General features: G+C 32.3%; 1 protein-coding gene across 1 annotated transcript; it reads right to left on the bottom strand.

Moving 5' to 3' along the window:
- Positions 1-282: 282 nt before the first annotated feature.
- Positions 283-26,196, bottom strand: LOC145306918 (uncharacterized). Its single transcript, XM_080149258.1, has 22 exons — positions 26,130-26,196; positions 25,123-25,175; positions 24,078-24,163; positions 22,178-22,250; positions 21,731-21,782; positions 15,178-15,246; positions 14,836-14,875; positions 13,561-13,618; positions 12,817-12,910; positions 11,218-11,255; positions 9,519-9,583; positions 9,116-9,207; positions 7,555-7,615; positions 6,730-6,802; positions 5,267-5,351; positions 5,122-5,174; positions 4,419-4,527; positions 3,467-3,551; positions 3,108-3,208; positions 1,941-2,034; positions 709-763; positions 283-357 (listed from the first exon to the last, which is right to left on the bottom strand). The coding sequence occupies exons 1-22, from the start codon at positions 26,176-26,178 to the stop codon at positions 283-285; spliced, it is 1,560 nt and encodes a 519-aa protein (XP_080005384.1). The 5' UTR covers positions 26,179-26,196.

Below are 26,196 nucleotides of genomic sequence, written 5' to 3' on the forward strand. Positions count from 1 at the left end.
TTTAAAAATACATTTTCTTTTACAAAGTAGCTGAGAAAGGTTTGATCAACAGCAAACAAATGTTGAAAACAAGGGAATACATAGCATACACACAACTATGTGCAAAACTTACTTATCTTAGATTGGCTTATGAATTCTCACTTTTAATCTTTATGTATATCTGCATCCTAACTTCAAAGAATCAGGGCTATAATTATACATACAAACATAACATTTCAGATAGTCATTTTAAAGGAGTAGTTTAGCTACTCAGAACTTATAAAAAAAAATTGATTATAACTATTAGTATATTCCTGGTTGACAAGAGGTTAGTTTGACTGGAATAATTGTATCAAAAGAGTTGGATGTACAATCATCCTAAAATTTGTTTTTTATCCAGCATATCTCAATAACCAATTTATATCTACTCTGGATAAACACTAGTTACAAGAAAAACTGGAGAATCATGTATTAAATTGAATGTGAGACACTCTTCCATAAAAAATGATGCTATAAATATATTCCCTGGCCATTCCTTTTGAAATAGTTCCTTTGTCTGATTTTAAAATGTCTAGGCTATAAATATTAGAGCAATAGTTTCATTTGTTGTAAGCATTTTACATTTTATACCCTATTTTGTTTCCTTATTTTCAGCTTTAAGTTTAAACAGCTTTGCTACAATAGAACATAATTGTTGCTTTCATTTTAAATTTTTACTAAAATTGTTACCAAGAGATTCATGACATTAAGTTCACTCTTTCCCATGAGATATGTGTTCAAAGGTCTGAAAAAAATAAATATTACATGAGTATCGATTATAATTATATAAACTTTTCATGTTTGAGTCATCCCGCCATAAAATGATACCAAATAGAAGTTAGGATAATTCAGAATAGATTACCTACCTATGTCCAAATACCTAGATGCGGATACCAACTTTTTTTGTATATCTACTTGGGTCAGTTTACCTACCTGATTAAAAAGCTACCTATGTCAGAACACTTAACTAAATAATTAACTAACTTAACCCATTAGTGACGAACCGGCTTTTAACGCCCGGTTCCAGAAAATGCCGAAAAAAACCGGTTCTCAGTTTTAGGATTGCATCATTCTCAGTATGAATCCCCCCTCTACTACCCTGGTTTTCATTTCCCCTTGGAGCAGGCAGATTTGCTTACTTCCGTTTGCCGGTATAGCTCAACAAAATTTGAAAACCAAGAAAAACAAGGTGATTTTAAAATACCCCTCCTAACTTTTTTGTTTATGAAGTAAAGTTAGTGATTTTTTTCGTGAAATTTAAAGTTTATTGGCAACTACATTCATTTGTGAATTCGTTTTATTCAAATTATTATTTTTTATATGATTTTTTTATCGTTTTTTTACGTTCTATATAGGCCCGGCTCGGCATATGGGGGGAAAGTCTGAAGTTTTTATTACCCGGTTTTACTAATAGATCTTTTTTACAACAACAACAAAAACCGGGTTTATTAACCAAAAAGGGGTGGTACCTATAGCCAAAATCTTAAATGTGATATAAATTGTTTTGTATGTTAGTTGTAGCTCTATAGATTACATGAGGTTGTGTAGTTTTCAATTACGGATCATATCGTAGTTTTAAAAAGTGTTCATCTCACTTTGGGCGTTCAAAAATTACATTTTTAATTTTTTTGGCCAAATAACCGGGTATTTAGGTCGAAAACGGGCTTTAATGCCGGGGGAAAGCACCAAAAAACGCCAAAAACGGTTATTAATGCCGCAAGGTTTTTTTACTCGCGCCGAACCGGGTTTTCCTGCAACTTTCCTGTGCACGCCACTAGAGCAAAACAAAAAAATTGGAATTCCGTTTTGACCATAATAAAGCTTCCCTGAGATTTTCAGCTCGATCGGTCCATAAAAGTGGGTTAATTAACTTAATCAATAGGTACCTAGCTCAGGATACCTACCTAGTTATATGTACCTACCTATTGACTGTTCCATGAGAGTCATTCCTGCGTCTATCTAACCAGATCCATTGAGAGATTTTTGTATCAAATTTGATCACAGAGTATTGTTCACCTTAAAAATTAAATTTTCTTTTTGTCCTACTGCTGTAATGTCATGAAGATGAAAAATATGAATAAATAATTGGGTATAATCCCTTTTGTGACATATTTTTACAGTAGCTTTTCTCATATTTCTAGCCCCTGTGGGGACAATTGCCTAACCCTGTGGGGCAATCACCTAACCTAAAATATCCTATTAAAAGCTACTGTCAAAATATGATAAAATGCCCTTTAAGAGGCGATGTCACGAAAGGAACTATACCCAAAAATTTCTTGTTTAAACCCACTCCAATATATTTCCATGCCCAAAGGGCACCAGTAAGGATCTATCTGTATTTCCATCTGAGATGCTATTGGAAATTTTTTAGGGCTTTTGATTTTAAGGGTATTATACAATTTTAAAAGGAAATTTTAAAATTAATTATATACTGTTTGCCAAAAAACTAAACATTATAGGCGCAAAAAAAATCAGGCAATAAAAATTTCTAAATAGTAAATCTCTTATACATTTCATAAATCATTTAATGTGTCAGTGTCAGCTACTTTGGTAACTGTTATAGCATCTAGTGTCTTATCACTGAAATCCAATGCTACTTTTGGATGCTGTCATTATGGAATTGTACTACAATGTTAAAAATAAAAAAAAATTTCGCATCAGATAATACTATATATTCATTTTATTATTGTATAGCATCATCCCATACGTTCTAGCAAAAAAAACTCATTGCGATATAAGGAAGATTCCAATACTGTATTGAGTATTACTTAGTGTTCTATGGAGTAATATGTATTACTAAATAAAGAATGTGCATTTTATAGTATTATCTAATACTCTCTATGGAATAAAATTCAATACGCTAGAAGAAAGTTTTTAATACTCTCTGGTTCGTAATTTTTGTTACTCTTTAGGGTAAGAATTTATACTAAAAATGTAATATCTCTGTATAGTAATAGTTATTACGGTATATAGTACTACATGGTGTTATATATTCATTTTGTTAATACAGCATACTTACGAGTCCAGGTCTAATACAACCCCAGCGTATCAATTGATACTAAATGAAAAGATTATTTTTTACAGTGTACCTATAAACATAAGATCTCCATTATTATGATATTCTAAAGTGTAAACTCTGTCAAGACTTGATTTGGGACATAAACCTCGCACTCTCACAGCAGGAACAGGTCTAGACAAACATAAATATTATTTTAATGGTTGTCTTAGAAGATAACCTAGTAAATCAATGGTGTTGGTACATAAGACCTAATAAAACAAAAGACCTTAAACACAAAAAACCTAATGTGTCTAAAAAAAAACAGAATGGATGTTATCATTTTTGTTTTATTATTTGTAAAAAATATAATACATGATCTTTCATTATTGCTTAGAACAAGTTCTAATCCAGCAGATTGTAATTGATTTTTAAGCCATACTGTTGAAATACCTGTTAATAGTGCAGGCCGCACAAATACCACCAGTTATACATGTCTCATCTGACAGTTTTCCAGAACTAAGGCTCAGTAATCCACCTGATGTAGAATATAGAAATTATGTAGAATTATACAAAAATATTGTCTACCATATCATTTTTATGATCTAATATTTATAATAACTATCCATAGAATGTTGGATATTATACCCATATGTTGACAGACGAACCCACCAGAGAGGAGAGGTGGTCTTTTGTAATTATTGGTGACACTTTCCGTTTAGTACAAGTTGTCGCGAATATAGGTATTAAATAATTATATATTTATATTTGTTTGTCTTTCTGTATGCCTTCCTGACATGTCAGGGTATTCAAAAAATAAAAAAATTGACTTCAGTAACCATATTTAATCATGACAACATTAACATTAAAACTGCTTTCAGGCTTCTTTAACAAGTAAACAAATCTACCTTTTATTTGTAGCGAAGCTACTCTATAATTTAAAATGTCCGTCCGTCTGTCCGTCTGAGACAGAAAGGAGGAAACGTGATTTTCTCGACTTCTATAAAAGATATAGAGCTGAAATTTTCAGGGATTAATTATGTTAACAGTCTTCATATTTTTACCAAGTTTCATTAAGATTCGTTGGTTGGGGTGCTAGATCGATTCCTATATTTTTAAGTATTTATGATTTTCTCAACTCCTTGAAACTGCAATAAATTAAATTTTTTCCGGATATCCATCCATAATTTTTGAGCTTCGCTACTTATGGATGTTGTCATCCTTGTTTTTTTTCTTTTATTATTATTTCTCTAGAATGTCTGCCTCCTACCTCAAATGGAGAAGGCTGAAAGTAACACCCATTAGACAATCAACTTATCGATTTCCCTACTTTCTTGTTAATAAGTTGCACCTGTTGAAAGGCTAAAGCATTCCTCTTATTTTACTCTTAATTTTATTTTCTTACCGCTGTCCTGTTCCAGGTAGACAATGTTGGTCAGACATTTCCAGTCTCCTCCCCAGGGCTTACCAGACTGCCAGGGCAGGTGGGAGATTACTGCACCAGAACCAACGACCTAAAATTACGGTTTTTCAGATCAGATTGGAAACTTCATCAAGATTTTCAGAGTAATTTCGCTGATTTATTTCAATTGTCAAATCAAAGCGTTAAGTATTTGTTTTATATGTAAAAAAATGTATTCTATTCAACAGACTTCCAGAGTAGGGGGGAGATTTATGCACAACTGCCAACAAGCTTAAAATTTAGGTTTTGCACCTCAGATTGAAAACTGCATCACAAATTTCAGCTTTAAATTCATGAATTCTAGACAATTTTTGCCAATCATCAAATAAAAAGTCAAAGCGTTAAGTATTTGTTTTATTTGTATGAAAATACATTCTAATTGCCAGATTTCCAGAGTATGCGGGAGATTACTGCAAAGCTACCAACAAGCTAAAATTTAGATTTTGCAGCTCATATTGAAAAATGCTGGTGGTGCCGATATGGTCTCCAAGTAATGACGCTCAAAAATTTAGACGCTTTTGAACATTTCAACTAGTCATTCAAGGGATATATGTATCTCAGCGATAGTTGTGTCGGGTATTTGTTATTTGTCCTTCCATCTGAGTTTAGAGCTTAGCTTTTTTGGATGTTTTCATCCTTGTTTTACCTTAAAAGTAGAATTATCGCCGAAAGCACTGAGCCAAGCTTGAATTGAGAATCCTAAAAAAAATATTTCATCTTAGGCTATTTCTTCTTTAAAAATTGGAAGATTATGAATTATATTTATATAAGGATTAAGTTTTGAAATGAACCTGTTTTAGTTTTCTTAATACATTCTCTTGGTTTTTTTATATATTTATTTTTCACAAAACTCAGGCTCAAATTTTCATATTCAGTCTAAATACAAATTAAAAAAATGTTTTAATAATTATGAGGCAAAATCCTATTAGAGTTCTTTATATCTAAAAGAATCTACATCTAGAATAATAGTCCTTTATATATAATATTTTAGGTTAATCTAAATTTTTGCTATCCTATAATTTATGGTTTCCTAAGTCTGACAAAATCCTTTTTTTTCTATATAAATCTACAGCTATATTCTTTAGGATAACCTAAAATTTTAGGCTAGCCTATGAATTAGGGATTCCTAAGTCTGATATAAACCTTTATATCTATATATGTAAATATATATATATGTTCTTTAGGATGACTTAGATTTTAGGCTAGCCTAAGAGTTAGGGTTTTCTAAGTCTGACATAGACCTTTATATCTATGTAAATCTACATCTATTTCTTTAGGATAACCTAAATTTTAGGCTAGCCTATGAGTTAGGGTTTCTCAAGTCTGACATAGACCTTTTTATCTATGTAAAGTAAATATACATCTTTGTGCTTTAGGAAAACCTACATTTTAGGTTAGCCTATGAATTAGGGTTTCCTAAGTCTGACAAAATCCTTTTTATCTATATAAATATACATCTATATTCTTTAGGATAACCTAAATTTTAGGTTAGCCTATGAATTAGGGTTTCCTAAGTCTGACAAAATCCTTTTTATCTATATAAATATACATCTATATTCTTTAGGATAACCTAAATTTTAGGTTAGCCTATGAATTAGGGTTTCCTAAGTCTGACATAGACCTTTATATCTTTGTAAACCTACATCTATGTTCTTTAGGAAAACCTAAATTTTAGCTAGCCTCAGAGTTAGGGGTTCCTAAGTCTGACATAGTCCTTTGTATTTATGTAAATATACATCTATGTTCTTTAGGATAACCTAAATTTTAGGCTAGCCTATGAGTTAGGGTTTCCTAAGTCTGACAAAATCCTTTTTATCTATATAAATATACATCTATGTTCTTTAGGATAACCTAAATTATAGGCTAGCCTATGAATTAGAGTGTCCTATGTCTGACATAGTCCTTTATATCTATGTAGATATACATCTATATTTTTTAGGATAACCTAAATTTTAGCTAGCCTCAGAGTTAGGGTTTCCTAAGTCTGACATAGTCCTTTATATCTATGTAAATATACATCTATATTTTTTAGGATAACCTATATTTTAGGCTAGCCTATGAATTAGGGTTTCCTAATCCTTACTAATCCAAACACTTTGGGTACTATTATTGAATTTTGATAGGTTAATTCCAAATTGATCTTGTACAAACTTTTCAACCAATATTTTTGATGTACAGAATCTTTTTTATTATTGGGTATATAGATTAATTTATGGACCATTGCCTTATCTCTGTAGATCACTGACAGTATTACCTTATTCTGATATGAAACAAGTTTTGCATCAATACGTTGACAGCTGTGCTCTGCATATTCTTCATAGGGAATTCTAGACAAACAAGGATGACAGCATACATAGAATCGATGCTCTGTATCTATTCTATAATCAGGGTAGGTCCGTCCGTATGTCCCACACGGACAATAAGCTCTTTTCATTAATTTAAACAGGTTAGAATTGTACTGTCTATTTCAAACTTTGCATGATGATTCCTATAACAATTAGGCATGATTTAAAAAGCGTAGCAACTCTATAATCGTTACCAGAATGTCCATACGTCAATTTTAAACTTGTTGATTGTTAACATTTTAAACAACAAATTTTTATGTGATATAATTATCCAATTGATTTTATGATTTCTAGAACAGTAAAGTACAATTTTATAAGAAAAGCATCTCTATAATCAAGTCCTGAAAACGAAAGTATCTCCTTAAACATTATCCCGTATTTAAGAAGTTTTTCAACAAATTTAACTACAACTTTATACAATGTATATTCAGTTTTAATGTAAGTTTGTTCTAACTTTCCCTACTATCTTTGTGGGATGTACGGACGGACCGACCCTTATTATAGAAAAGCTTCGCTTTAACTAGGATAACAAAATCCATTAGTAGTATGAGAAATCAAATCGTGAATAGACAAACAGACAAACTAAAATTGTTGAGGACAATTCTAACATACAAAATTAAGAAAACGAGCTGACCGTTTTGTGCAGACGAACATATAATGGACGGACGTAGAGACCCTAATTATAAAAAAGCTTAGCTCTTAACAAGGATAACAACATCCATTTGTAAGTTTACCCAAATGGAAGCAGGAAATTTGTCTTGCCGGAATTGCCTTGGCATACGTCATTTTCAAGATCTATGGTTAATCTTTCATTATTGATAGCAAAGGTATTCTGTAATTCACTTTGTCTGTCCGTCAGTCTTTATGGAGGACATCCCGGGTGAGAGGGCCTCCCTCAAAATAGTTATAAACCTTCCCAGGACCTATAAGAAACTATAAGGAGATACATATCAGTTCAAAGGTTAATGAGATACTTTGGTACAAACAGACATACAGACAGAGATCCTGATACTAGCATGTAAGGATTTTAGCACTATAATAGTTATTTCTCGCATCGTATTATAAACGGCTTTCCGCGGATATAGAATCTTATGATTGTACATTTCTATATTCGTAGAAAGCTGGATATAATATGATGCTAGACATAGTTTTTTCGTATGGATGAGAACCGGTTCCTGTCCACCGGATTCGAATGAATACAAGAAAAAGAATTATGTAATTTAAAATTTAATGTTTTTGTTTTTCGCGCATTTACCCTTTACAGTCGGGCCCCTTGCCGCACCTTAATCGGTCGGGGGAGGGGGGGGCGTTCAACGCCCCCCCCCTAATTATCTCAGTTCCTATTAGAGCTAGAGGGCTAATTTTTTTTGTGCAAGTCCCCTGTTTGGTAATGAATTTCCTACCTTTTATAAGTCTAAGTCAATTTTCGCTTCCTTCACCCTTTTATTTAACAACCTTTGTTTTTAGGTCTTTTTTTGTTTAAAAATTTCAAACGGCTGTAATTTTCTTATTTTGAAGCTAGAAGAAAATTTTTTTCCCAGAAAATGTTTATTTTTATGTAAATTTTACATTAGAAATATCAAAATATAAATTTCAGCGGCCGCAGCTGTACTTGGCAGCCGCCGCAGTCGGCGGTCGGCGGGAAAACGGCAGTGGATCTTCATGAAATTTTAATACGTTATGTAGACATGTAAGAAAAGCTTAAGTTTAAAATTTGAAGTCTCTAAGTCAAAAATTGCGGCCACAGGAGCCTTTTAAAGATTTCTGGAGACCTGGAGGATCAGGACCTGCAGGATCATACCTGGAACCTGAAAGTGACTTGAACACCTGTATTTCATATAAGGATGTACTACTAGAGGATTTTTTAGTATTTTGGTATGATAAAATGCTTTGTTTTAGTCAAAAAAATATTTTTTGCTCTTTACCTGGATGACCCTGCCAGGTTTGCTGGCATCCTGTGCCCGCCAGGATGGAGATATTCAAAAAATTCCAACTCTCAGTTATGTGTCATACCCATACTTAAAAAGTCAAGCAGTTTGGGCTCTTTATCTTTCACACACAGAAAATGAAATAGAAAAAACCGGATGGGGGGGGCGTTCAACGCCCCCCCCCCCCCCCCCGACCGTTAAGGGTTTATGTAAGCTGCAAGGTAATAGTGCAAGATTGCTTTTCTATATTTTTTGCAGGTCTTATCAGCTGAAACATTGTGCAAACATAATATATATAGGTAAGCTGTTTCGACACTTCACATCAAAGAGATAATCGATCCCAGAAAGTGCACTGAATATTTGTTACGAATGAAAGATTTTCCTAGGTCCACTTGAAAAGACATATTTCTTGGGCTAGCAAGTATCCAGCTACCATCATCCCAGTCCAGCACATCACCTCTTTTAACAAGGATAACGTATTAGTTATTTCTCGCATCGTATTATAAACATCTTTCAGTGGATATAAGATGTATAATTTTCCCAATTTTCCCACGCTCCACTGTATTTTCCCACGCCACTAATGACTTTTCCCATGCCTTAAAAATCCACAATGATGGTAAACAAATTAACCCTTTCTGTAGATTAGAATAATTAATTGAAAATTTGAACACTTTTTGTTTTGAACTAATCAATTAAAAAATACCCAAAGTTATTAATCCAACGAGTAAGATACCATGGTTATAAAACTTTGGGTACCAGTGTACACTTACTTTTCATAATTCCTGCAGTTAGCATAATTCTTAATCTCCTCTGGATTTAACACTCTGCTGTACACCTATATATTATGTAATGGCAACTGGAATAATAAAAAAACTGAGCATATAAGCCTCTAGGGGCACCTAAGGCTATGGGTTAGGGGGGGGGAGTGAGGTGACTACCTAAACTTTTGTGGAGGGGGGGGGGGGGTCATGGCGATTTCTGTTTGGAGGGTTGTTGATACCCTCCACCAAAGTAGCTATAAACCATATGTAAAAATAATATCAAAGCTTCATGGAAAAGGAGAACCATATTGGTTCAGTGATAAGCAAGATACTTTGGAACAGACAAACATACATAGATCTTATTTCTTTTATATGAGGATTTAAGTATGGCTTCGAATCAGATTCATTTCCTCTAGATTAAAACCGTTTGTGAAAAATACATTTATCAAATGGAAATATAAAAAAATTAGAATAGATAACTCTTATGTTATAAAATTGGGTCTAATAAAACAGAAAATATTTCCATAATTTTTATTTTCCTATCTAAGGACAATTGTTCTTGAAAAGATATTGTAAACATTGGATAAGACAATCAATGATAAATATATATTAACAGGGATATAAAACAATTGGTACCATTGAAATTAAAAGTAGGGTTGGGCCGGATATCCGGTTTGGCCGGTTATCCGGCCGGATATCCGGCCATTACCAATATTCGACTGGATACCTGTTATTAAAACTATCCGGTTACAGGATATCCGGCTGATTTTTGACGCCAGATATCTGGTAATTTGCCGGATATCGAACTTTGGCCAGATATTCGGTCGGAACCGGATATCCGGCATAATAATCAGCCGGATATCCGGTATCCGGCCCAACCCTAATTAAAAGTCCAACCTCCCCTCCACTCCAAAAGAATCATCCACTTACAATCAAACGCTTTGTAAAATTCAAACTTACAATAATAATAACAAAAATATTTTTAAAAAGTCACGAAACCTTTCACAAGGACTCCCAAAGTGTACCTACAAATAGAAGACTCAAAAAAACTATTTATTTGCCTCATATTTATCTGAATTTTTTTTATTTGATATTTTTAAAAGCAAAGCTTTTCTATAATTAGGGTTGGTCCGTCTAAGACGGATACATTTTTTCGTTAATATAGGCATGTTAGAATTGTACTATCGATTTCAAACTTTGTATGGTGATTCCTGTAGTAGTTAGGTACGATTTAGAAAGCGTAGCAAAAAAATTTTAGCTTTTGTTTTTTCTACACAAAATACATTCCCAAGACTTTTTAATTTTAATCCTCTAGCTCATTTGTAAGTTACATAAATATGGGTTAAAAAAGGTAAGCAAAAACGCCCCCACTCTAAATCTATTAAAAACTCATAGCAGGCCCAATCTTAGATGGTTTAATCTGTAATAAGTTTATTTTATACCGATAAGCACACAATTGATTACCCATTTGCTCCCTAATTTCTGAAGTTGTATGACAGATAACCCAACTATTACAAAAGCTAATATTAACTACCCTGGTCAAAGGGAAATTGGAACTCCATTTGATAAAACGTAAAAATACATAGTACATTCAAAATTTAATATATTCAAATTTTGATTTTTTTAAAGTTTGAAGCTTAATGGCTAGTAGTAAATATTGAGATAGGATGAGGGTGATGAGAAACTGCAAAGATGCTGGTCTATATACCTGTATATCAGTGTACATGGTCGTAGTCAACATATTTCCTAAATATAAAATATAATCATATAGCATAGAGTGATCAACACAGTTTATGTAATTATGTATTCTTATTTTATTAGAACAGTACACAGTGTTTCATTGTTTAATTTTAACTAATCAAATATATAATATTAGCGGCTACGCCCCTAGAGGCCTCTAGGGACACGTAAAATTGTTTCTTTTCAATCTATTATAAAATATCTCTATTTACCAAAAACTACTTTTTCACTGCTAGATGGTGTTAGTTATGTTTTTAGCTAATTGCAAAAATATCCGCATGCAACATTTTTTATATTAATTTTGTCGATTTCTCTGGGGAGGGTTGTAGTACCCTCCCCCAAAATAGTTATAAATCCTCCCGGAACCTATGAGAAGTCACTCTGTTAAGGAGAACCCGATCGGTTCATCGGTTAGCGAGATCGTTTAGTATAAACACAAACACAGAGATATCCTGTTACTTTATTATAAGAACTGGATCTATAAATTATTTCAATTTCAGCCAATCACAGCCGCTGTGCATTATATGAAATGGGACGCTGTGATTGGCTGAAATTCTGCGCGGGGTGATTTAGCGCACCATTGAAATGATTTAAAGATCCAGCTAAGGATTGACACAAAATATGTATTTTTTCACGCAATTTAGGTATGAAAGGTGAATTTTACAATTATTGTTGCAAAGCTACTCAACAATTTGACTGTCTATTAATTAAGCTGTTAGCTTTTTTTAATTTGCCTTTTTCAAAATAGAATAAACAAATAGGGGGTCGAATTTGATCCCCCCAGTACATCAAGTATCCCTAGATAGAAATGTTGACAATTTCTTAATTTTGTCAATTTACATGAAACAAACCAGGCGAACTTCTTTGTTGCTCTTTATTACTACCAAACAAACATCATGCAATTAAAGAGTTGATTTTTGTAATAATCTGTTGAAGATAGTAAAAGTCCTTCCACTGATTATGACGTCATATGATAGAATAGCCAATGAGAGGCCAGTATACACATGGTAAAATTTATGCTGGCCTCTCATTGGTTATTCTATCGTATGACGTCATAATCTGTGAAGGGACTTTTAACATCTTCAAAACTATTTATATTTAAATTGATAAGACAATAAACAATGAATTGACATTTTTCCCAAACTTCCCCTTCTGAACCCCTTGAAGTTTGGAACCCTTAAAGTTTTCCAGCTAACTTATAGCAGAACAAGTTTACAAAATAAGTATGAATTTCAGTCCCTCCCGAATAGTAAGTAGCAAAGCACCAAAAAATCATGAACAAACAATGGAAATTATAGAGAAGATGATCAGTTAATAATTATGCAATAACCACAAAACCTCTCTGAAAAAAAAATATTTTTATTGTCTTTTTATACATGACTGACAGTCGGACGGACAAAGTAAATTACACACTTTATGCTCATTAATATTGAGTGTTTTCACCAAAAATTTCAGCAGTCTATCCTAAAAAGCAGCTAAAAAAATCGCATGTCCTTATAGCATTATGGACGGACTGACGGAGAGACAAAGTTAACTAAAGAGAAGCTTTGCTACTAAAAATAGTCACCTTTTCCGCTTGTACGTCTAGCACAACCAATAGAAGTTGTGTTCACCGCCATTTTGAATTTTCCATAATTGGCGGGAACGCTAGCATCCGTAACCTGAAAATAATCTAATGATGTCATATTAGAATTATGGACTTTTCTAAAATGACGTCATTTGGGATACTTTGGCCAAAAGTTTTTGAATATATCCCCTTTTTAAATTACACTTTAAAGAGCTTCCTGGTAAAATTTTTAAATTTTGTCCACAAAGTGGATTAATTGCTGCTTTGAACCAGTTTTGGGTCACACTGTACAATCAAATATCATACTGTATTATAGGCAAAAGCTTAATACCAATTTTGTTGGCCCTTGCCTTTGTCCCGCATTGCAAAGAAAACTAAAATAAAACTTCCAATTTTTCATTTTACGTCCTGTGGAAAGCCGTCTTTTATGGTTCGTGACAAATAACTATTACCAGTTGTTGTAAATAAATCATTTAGTATGATCTTCTTCAGTTTAAAATAAATTCAAATATTCCTTTATTTGATTATGCACTACTAGGGGAAGGCAGGGGAGGTGAGAAAATAGCATAAAACCACTACTGTGAGGCTTTTCTAGACCATTGCTTAACTTAACATAATAAACATCAAAAATAATTTTATCTTCTGAAAAAGTTTGTTAATTCTATTGTGTAATAAAAAGTGTTGTACAGGCGGACAAACGTTCATATCCTCATTATAATAAAGCTGCACTGCGGAAAAAAACACCTTGGCTACACTTTGACCATTAAGAAACATTTCTATTTGCCCAGTTTTAAAGTCCAACCTGAAAAACAAAACACGTTTGCTATACTGTCACTATTAAGAATCATTTCCATTTGCCCGATTCTAAAGTTCAACCTGAAAAATAAAACACCTTTGCTATACTGTCACAATTAAGAATCAATTCTATTTGCCCTGTTCTAAAGTCCAACCTGAAAAATAAAACAAGATGGCTACACTGTCATCATTAATAAATATTTCTATTTGCCCAGTTCTAAAGTCCAACCTGAAAAATAAATCACAACACTGTGACTATTAAGAAACATTTCTATTTGCCAGGTTTTAAAGTCCAAACTGAAAAATAAAACATGTTGGCTATATTAAGACAATTAAGAAACATTTCTATTTGCCCGATTCTAAAGTTAAATCTGAAAAATAAAATAATGGCTATACAAAGACAATTAAGAAACATTTCTATTTGCCCAGTTTTAAAGTCCAACCTGAAAAATAAAACATGATGGCTACACTAAGACAATTGAAAAATATTTCTATTTGCCCGATTCTAAAGTCCAACCTGAAAAACACCTTTGCCATACTGCTACTATTACAAATCATTTCTAATTGCCCTGTCCCAAAGTCCAAACTGAAAAATAAAACTTGATGGCTACATTGTGAACATTAAAAAATATTTCTTTTTGCCCAGTTCTGAAGTTCAACCTGAAAATATGTATTAAACAAAATAATAATGGTTATTAATATTGCAGCAATAACAATCAACAATACAAATTTTGTCATCATCCATGAAAGTGTCTTGCTGAGCGTAATTCTCTGCTCTCCTTCCTAAATTTGATGTAGTTTTTCATTGTATTAAAATAGATTTGATTGTTTGGGCACCCAGCAAAAGCTTGTCATAGAGAAAAAACATCTCTCTTTGGTTAGAAGAACATAAAAAAGTAGACTTAAATTACTTTATAGGTTGGCGAGATCCTTCAGTCCACACAGACAGACACACAGATAGACAATCTTCCTTTTGATTTTTCGTAAGGATTAGATATGTATATAACAGGCAGTTGATAAGAAACACTATACAGTTAACAAATTTTGCTTGTTTTTTTTTCAGGTTAAAATCATAAAAAATTATTCTAAAGACTCAATACCACGTTATTGTAAAAATGTAGATATTATTAAAAAGCTGGAATACTTTAGAAACCACCAGCCAGATGGTTAGTCCAACAGACATACCCTAATCATAGAGTAGCTGTGCAACAGAATATTACTTACGTGAGGCACTGATGCTTCCAATTGAGTAAAGGATAAGGATCCTGATTTTTTGTTGTTGCATACATTCTTAGTAGCTGAGTTATCCTATAGTTATGTTCTAGCACTTCTATGTACATGAAATTCTGTTTAAGAAATTCTATCATCAATGTGTAAAAAATCATTAATTCTGCCAAGCTTCTGTCATTGTCCCTCCGTCCAAAAAATAAAAAATTTAATTCTTGGCCATTAAGAAACATAATTGTAAAGGAGAACCATTTAGCAAGATTTGTACTGTAAAGCTTATCCAATTGCCAGTCTGTTCAGAAGATATCAAAAAGCTTTGCTACTTAGAATGTATGTTTCCCTTGTATGTTTCAACAGCAACCCAAGCTTCTGACTTTAGGTCTTCAGTTATAGTTGCAAACCAGGGCCCTAAACATAAATTTTAACTCTTCAGTTATAAATGTGTACTCTAACCATATAAAGATATATTGTAGCCCTTCAGTTATAGTTGTGAACTATGGCCTTATTAAGATATATTGTAGCTCTTCATTTATAATTGTGAACTATGGCCTTATTAAGATATATTGTAGCTCTTCATTTATAGTTGTGAACTATGGCCTTATTAAGATATATTGTAGCTCTTCATTTATAATTGTGAACTATGGCCTTATTAACATATATTGTAGTTCTTCATTTATAATTGTGAACTATGGCCTTATTAAGATATATTGTAGCTCTTCATTTATAATTGTGAACTATGGCCTTATTAAGATATATTGTAGCTCTTCAGTTATAGTTGTGAACTATGGCCTTATTAACATATATTGTAGCTCTTCATTTATAATTGTGAACTATGGCCTTATTAAGATATATTGTAGCTCTTCATTTATAGTTGTGAACTATGGCCTTATTAACATATATTGTAGATCTTCATTTATAATTGTGAACTATGGCCTTATTAAGATATATTGTAGCTCTTCATTTATAATTGTGAACTATGGCCTTATTAAGATATATTGTAGCTCTTCATTTATAATTGTGAACTATGGCCTTATTAAGATATATTGTAGCTCTTTATTTATAATTGTGAACTATGGCCTTATTAAGATATATTGTAGCTCTTCATTTATAATTGTGAACTATGGCCTTATTAAGATATATTGTAGCTCTTCATTTATAATTGTGAACTATGGCCTTATTAAGATATATTGTAGCTCTTCATTTATAATTGTGAACTATGGCCTTATTAAGATATATTGTAGCTCTTTATTTATAATTGTGAACTATGGCCTTATTAAGATATATTGTAGCTCTTCATTTATAATTGTGAACTATGGCCTTATTAAGATATATTGTAGCTCTTCATTTATAATTGTGAACTATGGCCTTATTAACATATATTGTAGCTCTTCAGTTATAGTTGTGAACTATGGCCTTATTAAGATATATTGTAGCTCTTCATTTATAATTGTGAACTATGGCCTTATTAACATATATTGTAGCTCTTCATTTATAGTTGTGAACTATGGCCTTATTAAGATATATTGTAGCTCTTCAGTTATAGTTGTGAACTATGGCCTTATTAAGATATATTGTAGCTCTTCATTTATAATTGTGAACTATGGCCTTATTAACATATATTGTAGCTCTTCATTTATAGTTGTGAACTATGGCCTTATTAAGATATATTGTAGCTCTTCATTTATAATTGTGAACTATGGCCTTATTTACTAAGTATATTTGCGATTACTTTTATTTAATGAAATCTTCCAATTTTTAACATGTACAAAACGGCCTGCTTAATTGCTTCAAGATCCATGTCAGATCTATATAGGAAATAAATGTCTATAAACGAGCTCAAGTTTTCCAAGGAATATATGATTAAAACTCATAGTGCTCCAATAATCCATAATAAACTCTCATTGCCCAGAACGATAAGACCCATTATTTTACTTTATTAAAAATAAATTCATTTTTTTCATTTCATGTTGCTATTTACCTTATATTGATGTATTTAATTTCTAATCATAAAAAAGAAAATTTAAATTTATAATATGATAAATTTAAGAAAACTATGTTTTAAAAGAATTCGATTGTGGCGACATTTTGTGTGTTCAAATATTAAACTAAAATTGTAATCATCATCATTAACCCTTTGGTGATGGTAATGTAAAGAAAAAAATATAATTTAAAAAAATCTTTTAAAAATCATTTAAATTATTAAATATTTACTTTCTTTTAGATAGTAATGCCGGGTGAGGAAAATAGATTTATTGAGAAATAGATATGCATATAGAAAACTAGCCAATAGGGAGATAATTATATCGAGCCAACTCTAGTTAAGATATATTGTAGCTCTTCAGTTATAGTTGTGAACTATGGCCTTATTAAGATATATTGTAGCTCTTCAGTTATAGTTGTGAACTATGGCCTTATTAAGATATATTGTAGCTCTTCAGTTATAGTTGTGAACTATGGCCTTATTAACATATATTGTAGCTCTTCATTTATAGTTGTGAACTATGGCCTTATTAAGATAAACCCCGAACCACTTCATTATGCAATCTACATTTTCCTGGATATTTTGTCTACGGTAGTCCATAAGTGTACAGCTTTACAGTACATTGTTTCTATTTGTTAAAGCAACACGTATGATAAAAGAAAAAGATTCTTTTTAAAGTAAAATGCTTATATTTCAATCAAAATCTATATTTTTTTATTTTTTACCAATCCACGTCATTATGAAAATCAAAAGAAAATCAATGAGAAAACGTTTGTTTTGCACTTTTCTCCAATTTTAAAAAATGATTCTGATAAAATAGCAATATTTTAAGGGATTTATGCATTAATTATAATGAAAAACAGTTTAAGGTACATTTTAATGATTTTTCTAAATAAGAAATAATTGAAAAAAAGAAATTCTATCCTTATCACTTTAGAGGACAGCTGCTGACCCCCAGTCTTATGGATGAAGCTAAATACATGTTAAAGATAAAAATTACCCTGAAAAGTATACAAAAATGTTTTTTTTATTGTGTTAAAAAAATCCATTTTAAAATCTTGATTTTGAGGATGATGGCCTTTAAGATGCTCTTACTGGTGGTGAAGGTGAGCTAAATGTTATCTAAGTACATGACCATTACAACAACTTGTCTATTAACCTATGTACCATTTTTTGTAGTCATAGCAGCCTCCAGTGGAGCCTCTCGACATGAAATATAACCATTATCTAAAAACTACATTATTTACTTTATGAATTTTAGTAATTAAAATTGCAATTTTTTTCTTTCTTAATATTGCTTGGCTGGAGGCTGCTATGACTACAAAAATTGGACCATAGTTCAGTATATATGTTTTCTTCAAGGGCATGCACTTTGATAACATTTAGCTCACCATCACCACCAGTAAGAGCATCTTAAAGGCCATCATCCTCAAAATCAAGATTTTAAAATGGATTTTATTAACACATCAAAAAACATTTTTGTATACTTTTCAGGCAAATTTATAATTTTTACATGTATTTAGCTTCATCCATAAGACCAGGGGTCGGCAGCTGTCCTCTAAAGTGATAGGGATAGAATTTCTTTTTTTCAATTATTTCTTATTTAGAAAAATCAATAAAATCTACCTTAAACTGTTTTTCATTATAGTTAATGCATAAATCCCTTAAAAAATTGTTATTTTATCAGAATTATTTTTAAAAGTGGAGAAAAGGGCAAAACAAACGTTTTCTCATTGATTTTCTTTTGATTTGCATAATGAAGTGGATCGGTAAAAAATACAAAAATATAGATTTTGATTGAAATATAAGCATTTTACTTTAAACAGAATATTTTTCTTTTATCATACATGTTGCTTTAACAAATAGAAACAATGTACTGTAAAGCTGTACACTTATGGTCTACCGTAGACAAAATATCCAGGAAAATGTAGATTGCATAATGAAGTGGTTCGGGGTTTATATTGTAGCTCTTCATTTATAATTGTGAACTATGGCCTTATTAACATATATTGTAGCTCTTCAGTTATAGTTGTGAACTATGGCCTTATTAAGATATATTGTAGCTCTTCAGTTATAGTTGTGAACTATGGCCTTATTAAGATATATTGTAGCTCTTCAGTTATAGTTGTGAACTATGGCCTTATTAAGATATATTGTAGCTCTTCATTTATAATTGTGAACTATGGCCTTATTAACATATATTGTAGCTCTTCATTTATAGTTGTGAACTATGGCCTTATCTATAATACAAAGTAGAACGATGTCTGTCTGTCTGTCCGTCTGTCCGTCTGTCCGTCTGTCCGTCTGTCTGTCCGTCTGAAGCTTAAGATCTCAGTAACCACTGAACCGATTGGGCTCTACTCTTCAGGGAATATACCTACTGGTCCTGTGATGGTTTTAAGCTATTTTCTTGGGGGGTGGGACACCCCCAACCCCCCCAAAAAATGAAACCCCCCCCAAAAAAAATTTTTTTTTTTACTTTTTCTTTTTAAATCTAAAATACGAAAAATTAGGTTGATCAAACATCTTGGGGCACAGCCCCTAGAGGCTAGGGGCGAAGCCGCTAGTTAAGATATATTGTAGCTCTTCATTTATAATTGTGAACTATGGCCTTATTAAGATATATTGTAGCTCTTCAGTTATAATTGTGAACTATGGCCTTATTAACATATATTGTAGCTCTTCAGTTATATTTGTGAACTAGGGCTCTAAAGGTAAATTTTAACTCTTCAGTTATAGTCGCAAACCAGGGCCCTAAAGGTAAATTTTAACTCTTCAGTTATAGTCGCAAACCAGGGCCCTAAAGATAAATTTTAGCTCTTCAGTTATAGTTGCGTACCAGGGCCCTAAAGACAAATTTTAGCTCTTCAGTTATAGTCGCAAACCAGGGCCCTAAAGATAAATTTTAGCTCTTCAGTTATAGTTGCGTACCAGGGCTCTAAAGATAAATTTTAGCTCTTCAGTTATAGTCGCAAACCAGGGCCCTAAAGATAAATTTTAGCTCTTCAGTTATAGTTGCAAACCAGGGCCCTAAAGATAAATTTTAGCTCTTCAGTTATAGTTGCAAACCAGGGCCCTAAAGATAAATTTTAGCTCTTCAGTTATAGTTGCAAACCAGGGCCCTAAAGATAAATTTTAGCTCTTCAGTTATAGTTGCAAACCAGGGCTCTAAAGATAAATTTTAACTCTTCAATTATAGTTGCGTAACAGTGCCCTAAAGATAATTATTAGCTCTTCAATTATAGTTGCGAACTATGGTCCTATAAAGATATATTGTAGCTCTTCAGTTATAGTTGCAAACCAGGGCCCTAAAGATAAATTTTAGCTCTTCAGTTATAGTCGCAAACCATGGTTCTAAAGAAAAATTTTAGCTCTTCAGTTATGGTTGCAAATCAGGGCTTTAAAGAAAAATTTTAACCCTTCGATTATAGTTGCGTACCAGGGCCTGAAAGATAAATATTAGCTCTTCAATTATAGTTGCGAACTATGGTCCTATAAAGATATATTGTAGCTCTTTAGTTACAGTTATGAACTTGGGCCCTAAAGATAAATTTTAGCTCTATAGTTATAGTTGTGAACTAGGGCCCTAAAGATAAATTTTAGCTCTTCAGTTATAATTGGGAAACAGGGCCATAAGGAATCTCACTGTTTTTTTTTGTGTAATTGTTTTTACATGGTGCAACAATTTATCCTCTATATAAAGTATATGAAAAAAGGGCCAATTGCTAATAGGTTGAAGCCCTTGAAACAGTTGACAAATCCATTAATATCTATAAAAAGTGGAAAGCAATAGAACTGTATTTACGCATATTGATATATTTACATTACATTACTCCACTACCTGGATTTAGTATGTTAGGCCTTCCTTTACAGACCCTTTATGTATCATGTGCACTACCCTGTCCCGTTTTAGAAAAATTTTGTTAAAATTTTTGCCCCCAGCCATAATATGGTTGATTTATGCAAAATAATGACCCATGCAAAATATTTTTTCTGTAATGCAAAAAATGCGATGGTACAAGCACTACAAAATTTTTAAAATTTGCAAAAAGACCTGTTTTTAAAGCTCTTGTACCATCTCAATTTTAAAGATTTTTTAAAAATTTCAATTCTAGTGTGTCTATATAAACCTGAAATTTACCAAAAAAATGGGGGCAGTCTCAATTCTAACACATGAAGGACAAAGGTGTAGCAAGTAATTTTCCAAAGTAAAAATTGCCAGATTTCATACACAAATAAACGGGTTAGGCCGGATTGGATAGGTACAGATATCCGGCTGATCTATAATTCTGGATATTAAGTATTTAGGTTTATATTGACACACTAGAATTGAAATTTCATAAAAATCTTTAAAATTGAGATGAAACAAAAGCTTTAAAAACGGTCTTTTTGCAGATTTTAAAAAGTTTGTACCATCTCAATTTTAAAGATTTTTTACGAAATTTCAATTCAAGTGTGTCAATATAACCCTAAATACTTGATATCCAGAATTATGAATTAGCCGGATATCTGTATCTATCGATTCCAGCCCAACCCCATTATTTATGTATGAAATCTGGCAATTTTTACTTTGGAAAATTACTTGCTACACCTTCTTCCATTATATGTTAGAATTGAGACTGCCCCCATTTTTTTGGTAAATTTCAGGTTTATATAGACACACTAGAATTGAAATTTTGTAAAAATCTTTATAATTGAGATGGTACAAGAGCTTTAAAAACAGGTCTTTTTTGCAAATTTTAAAAACTTTGCAGTGCTTGTACCATCGCAATTTTTGCATTAAAGAAAAAATATTTTGCATGGGTCAATATTTTGCATAAATCAACTATATTATGGCTGGGGCCAAAAATTTTAACAAAATTTTTCAAATCCGGGACAGGCTAATGTGCACGCATATTACAGTTGATTTACCTGATTTATATGTAGCAAACAGTATGCCCTCAATCTGTCTCGCCTCGTCTGCCTGCAGTTCCAAGATTAAAACTTTGTTTTACATTTAAAAGAACGACTAAGCTATTTTTTTAACAGTGGGGGGGGGGGGGTGAAAACAATAGTTTGAGATTCAAATTTCAATAATCTACCTTATATATAAAATCAAAAGGCGTTGGACAATGTCATGAAGCACAATAATTTTTTCCTGGGGTATATTTTTTGTTAAATGGCTTTACATAGATGATATGCCTGCACATTGTTTTAAGCGGCACAAAAAGTCCAATAGATAATCTGGAAATGCCATGAGCCATAGATAATGATGCACAAGGAATTCTTGACTCTTTCTTTACAATCATAATTCAAGCAAAATATTTGGAATATCAATGCCATAAAAATATGATAAATAACTATGACATGAAATGAGACCTGAATTGCTCCCATATGCAAAATCTGAAAATATGGATCAGATCCATAGCCACTCCCAGACCGAGCCTTGTACCTATGCAAAATTAAAATATCAAATTATTTCAATCTCTTACTGTCAGGTTCCCATTTGTATAGATAATACTCAAGGGGTCTTAGTGTCGCTTTGGGTTTTAACTCTCTCCACACACCTTGAAACATACTCTGCGTCCTAATTGCAGTGTAAATCATCCATTCACCCAACCAACTTATTGATTGCATGACCTTTGTCTTAGAAATCCTAACTGTGCATGTTAATGAGTTGTGCCAAACTATTTATGTAACAAACCTGACATAGCAGCAGCAGCAGTATGAACTATTTTTAACGTCTTTAGTTTTGCCCTGGTGTTAAGCCTAGAATCACCTCCCCAATCACTAGTGTATGTGTTTTGATGGTATTTGTAACTTTTTATTCTTGAACTTTACAAGATTACTCATTCAAATTTTGGGATAGGTATTAAATACTTTTAATCTAATAGTTACTAGAGGCTACGCCTAGGGGCTCTTTATTAAGAGGTTCAGAGAGGGGAGCCGGAAAGTAGCATCCCAAGATAATTGCAAATAGAAGATTGGAAATGAAAATCTATTGATGACAGTATCAAATGCATTAGAAAAGTCTAAACTTAAAAGCATTATTAAAATACAAGTTGCATTATTAGAGAATTCTGCCAATTTGGAGTGAAGTGGTTTGGTTAGGATTGGGTTAAACCAAAAGCATTTTATTTACTTTTCCTCCAATAATTTGATCTCAATGAGGGGTAGTTATATTTATCATAATTAGAAAATTTTTTGCATCACATATTACAATGCAGGAAAATATTTTTGCAATTAAATGGTTTTATGTAGGGTTTAGTCACACAAAAGGTAAGTTTTGATACCCCCCCCCCCATATATTTGGAAAATAATTAAGAATAAGAGGGGAGGGAAAATGATAGAGTGCATGCTCCTTTAGGGCTCTTTAACCCTTATATAACTAATGACCTTCCCCGATTTTAAATGGATCAATTTAATTAAAAACAAGGATGACAACATCCATAAAAGCGAAGCTCTGAAACGATATGACAGACGAACATTAACTTTTGTTGAGTGTCAGAACTGAATATACAAATTATGAAAATAAAAGGTTTGACAAAATTATACGTAAATTTGTTGCAAAACTTCTTAAATACAAAATTCTGTTTAAGGACATACTGACATTTTTAATACTTGATTATAGAAATGCTTCGCTCATAATATTGTACCTATTGTAATAGAAATCAGTAATCAAAAAATCAGATAAAAATTTTTATTAAAAAAGTACAAAAATCAACATGTTTAAAATGGACGTACGGACATTCTGATAACGATTATAGAGTTGCTACGCTTTCGAAGTCGTACCTAACTACTACAGGAATCACCATGCAAAGTTTGAAATCGATAGTACAATTTTAACATGCCTAAATTAACGAATAAAAGCTAACTATCTCGGACGGACGGACGGACCGACCCTAATTATAGAAAAGCTTCGCTTTTAATAAGAGAAGGGTTTTGTTTGTCAATTACTTATTTCAGTTTAGTTTAGGTGAATGCCACTTACACATCTCATTACCATGGACATTTAGGCCTTCAAGACAAAGTTCGGGCAATGAAAAGGGTTGGTTGTCTATTGGGAAAATGAACACATTACACCATGAGTATGTTTCAATGTGGTCTAGAACCCTAAGCAACGCCAAGCACCCTACAGGTCAGGGTTAGGGCGCATTAGACATAGGTAAAAACCAGGTAAAAACTAAAATCCTCAACAAAAAAATCACATGGGTATAAGTGTTCAACCGGCAATTTATGTGAAAGCAATTACCCCCCCCCCCCTCAATCAAATATTAACCTGTAACAGAAAGAGAATTGTGGAAACCAGTTGAACTCCTTTTCTGAATATAAACATTCCAATTCACAGTCAGGGTGGCAGTCCATCTAAAAAAGATTATTGTTATTTTGTTTATTGTCAATGAGAATGTACAAAAAATTCTTGCCATTGTCTCATCCCTTAAAATCTCTGTACATAATTAATCTAACCATAAACGTTCTACAAATGCGACGGCAAATGTATAGTAACAAGGATGACAACATCCATAAAAGCAAAGCTTTACAATCAGAAGGAAGAACAAACAAACATTAACTCATACAAAAAGTTACAGTCAAAAAAGTAAAAAAAATCAGCATGTATAAATGGACATGTGAATATTATAGAGTTCTTACACTTCCTAAATTGTACCTTACTGTTATAGGAATCATCATGCAAAGTTTGTGGTCAAAAGGACAACTCTAAGAGCAAACAGTTATGTACAAAAAACGAACATACAGACGGACGGACCTACCCTGATTAAAGATAATTTGCCTACATTCCAGGGATATTGTAATCTAAATCATCAGCTTATATCAATAACGTAATTAATTCGGAAACAAATCACGAAACCTATACGTGTTTTTCAGCTGTCATTGGGGGGCAACACATCGTAAAATTTATGACCTCTCCATTTGCCCCCCTAATATTATTTTATATTTATTTCGCTTGTTGGTTATACCTTATTCCTGGTAAATCATACTGGTACACAAAGTCTTTCAAACAATTTCTCTTAATTGTTTGCTTAAAAAACTTCTGAGCTGGTTCTTTAAATCATTTCAATGGTGCGCCAAATCGGGGCGCGCCGAATTTCAGCCAATCACAGCGCGGCATTTCGTAAAATGCTGTGCTCTCATTGGTGGAAAGTTGGCTCACTCCGATTTGGCGCACCATTGAAATGATTTAAAGATCCAGCTCTTTTTCTTCTCAAAATTGCATGGTTTGTCCCAATTTTTCAACCAATAATTTTGATTTATTAATTTGATTATCATCCAATGTCTTATCCCTTAATATCCCTGAAAAATGTGACCTGCTCCACCGGATAGTTTCCATTGAGATACACAGCTCTTATTCCAGCCACACCTAGCAATACACAAAAACAAGGATGACAACATCCATAAAAGCAAAGTTCTGCAAAGGTAAAAAAGCAATCAAAGTAAATTGGAATCTAGATTTTTTAAGCGAATAAAATACTCACAATGCACCATTAACATTATTGCTTTAATTTAGTCCAGTTTTTAAACTTATTTTAAACTCATTATAGTATTTTTTACATAATAAATTCTTTTTGTAAATTTTAGTTGCTTAATAATCCTAGTTTCCCATCTCTTTCAAGTGTTTATTTCAATTACTTTAAAAAGAACCGAATAGCAGAATACGTATATGTTGGTTTGATTGCATCTTGAGCAATATTAAATATATAAAAAAATAAGGGGATATTATTGTTTTCCATATGCCTAACCTTTGAGGGGTTGCCTAATCCCACGGGGCTACCCAGAACCGAATATAACATAACCTAACCTAATCTGACCTCATGTAAGAAACAAACTTTTAAAAAACTAGCTACGCCTTATATTTTATTTTTTTCAGTGAAGAGGAGGAGGTTATCAGTGCCTTACAATATCTGTGTGAAAGCTTCTGAATTTCATATCCATTGTCAACACACTCTTGTCACCAACAGTATTTTAGATTAGGTTAGGTTAAGTAATAGTTTTAAGAGCCATGCAAGGAGTTACTCCATAGTGATAGAGCCCAAATGGTGTGCCAATTTAAAATTTCTATGAACTAAAAATATATTCATAGTGATTAAAATTATGTTTTAATAATTGATGTTATTTTGTTTAGGTTGCTAACGTCCTCTTTATTTTGAAGATTACCTAAACCTGAAGATTTTTATTATCTGATTTAAATAGTTTAAATATTTAAAGATCCATTTTTGTAATTTCTGTTTTAAGTTTATATTTGTTTATCTTTTTTCAATTAAAAGCTCAAATTTTCACACTTGACACTTTCCGCTATTACAATTTACAAGCCTACCTGGTATTTTAGTCCCAGCAGCCAACACCAAGAAGATCACTAAAATCATTTTTAAATCCTGATTCCA

Source organism: Acartia tonsa, chromosome 15 (genome assembly GCF_053477335.1).
Source record: "Acartia tonsa isolate MP-2025a chromosome 15, ASM5347733v1, whole genome shotgun sequence".
NCBI classification, from domain to species: Eukaryota; Metazoa; Arthropoda; class Copepoda; order Calanoida; family Acartiidae; genus Acartia; species Acartia tonsa.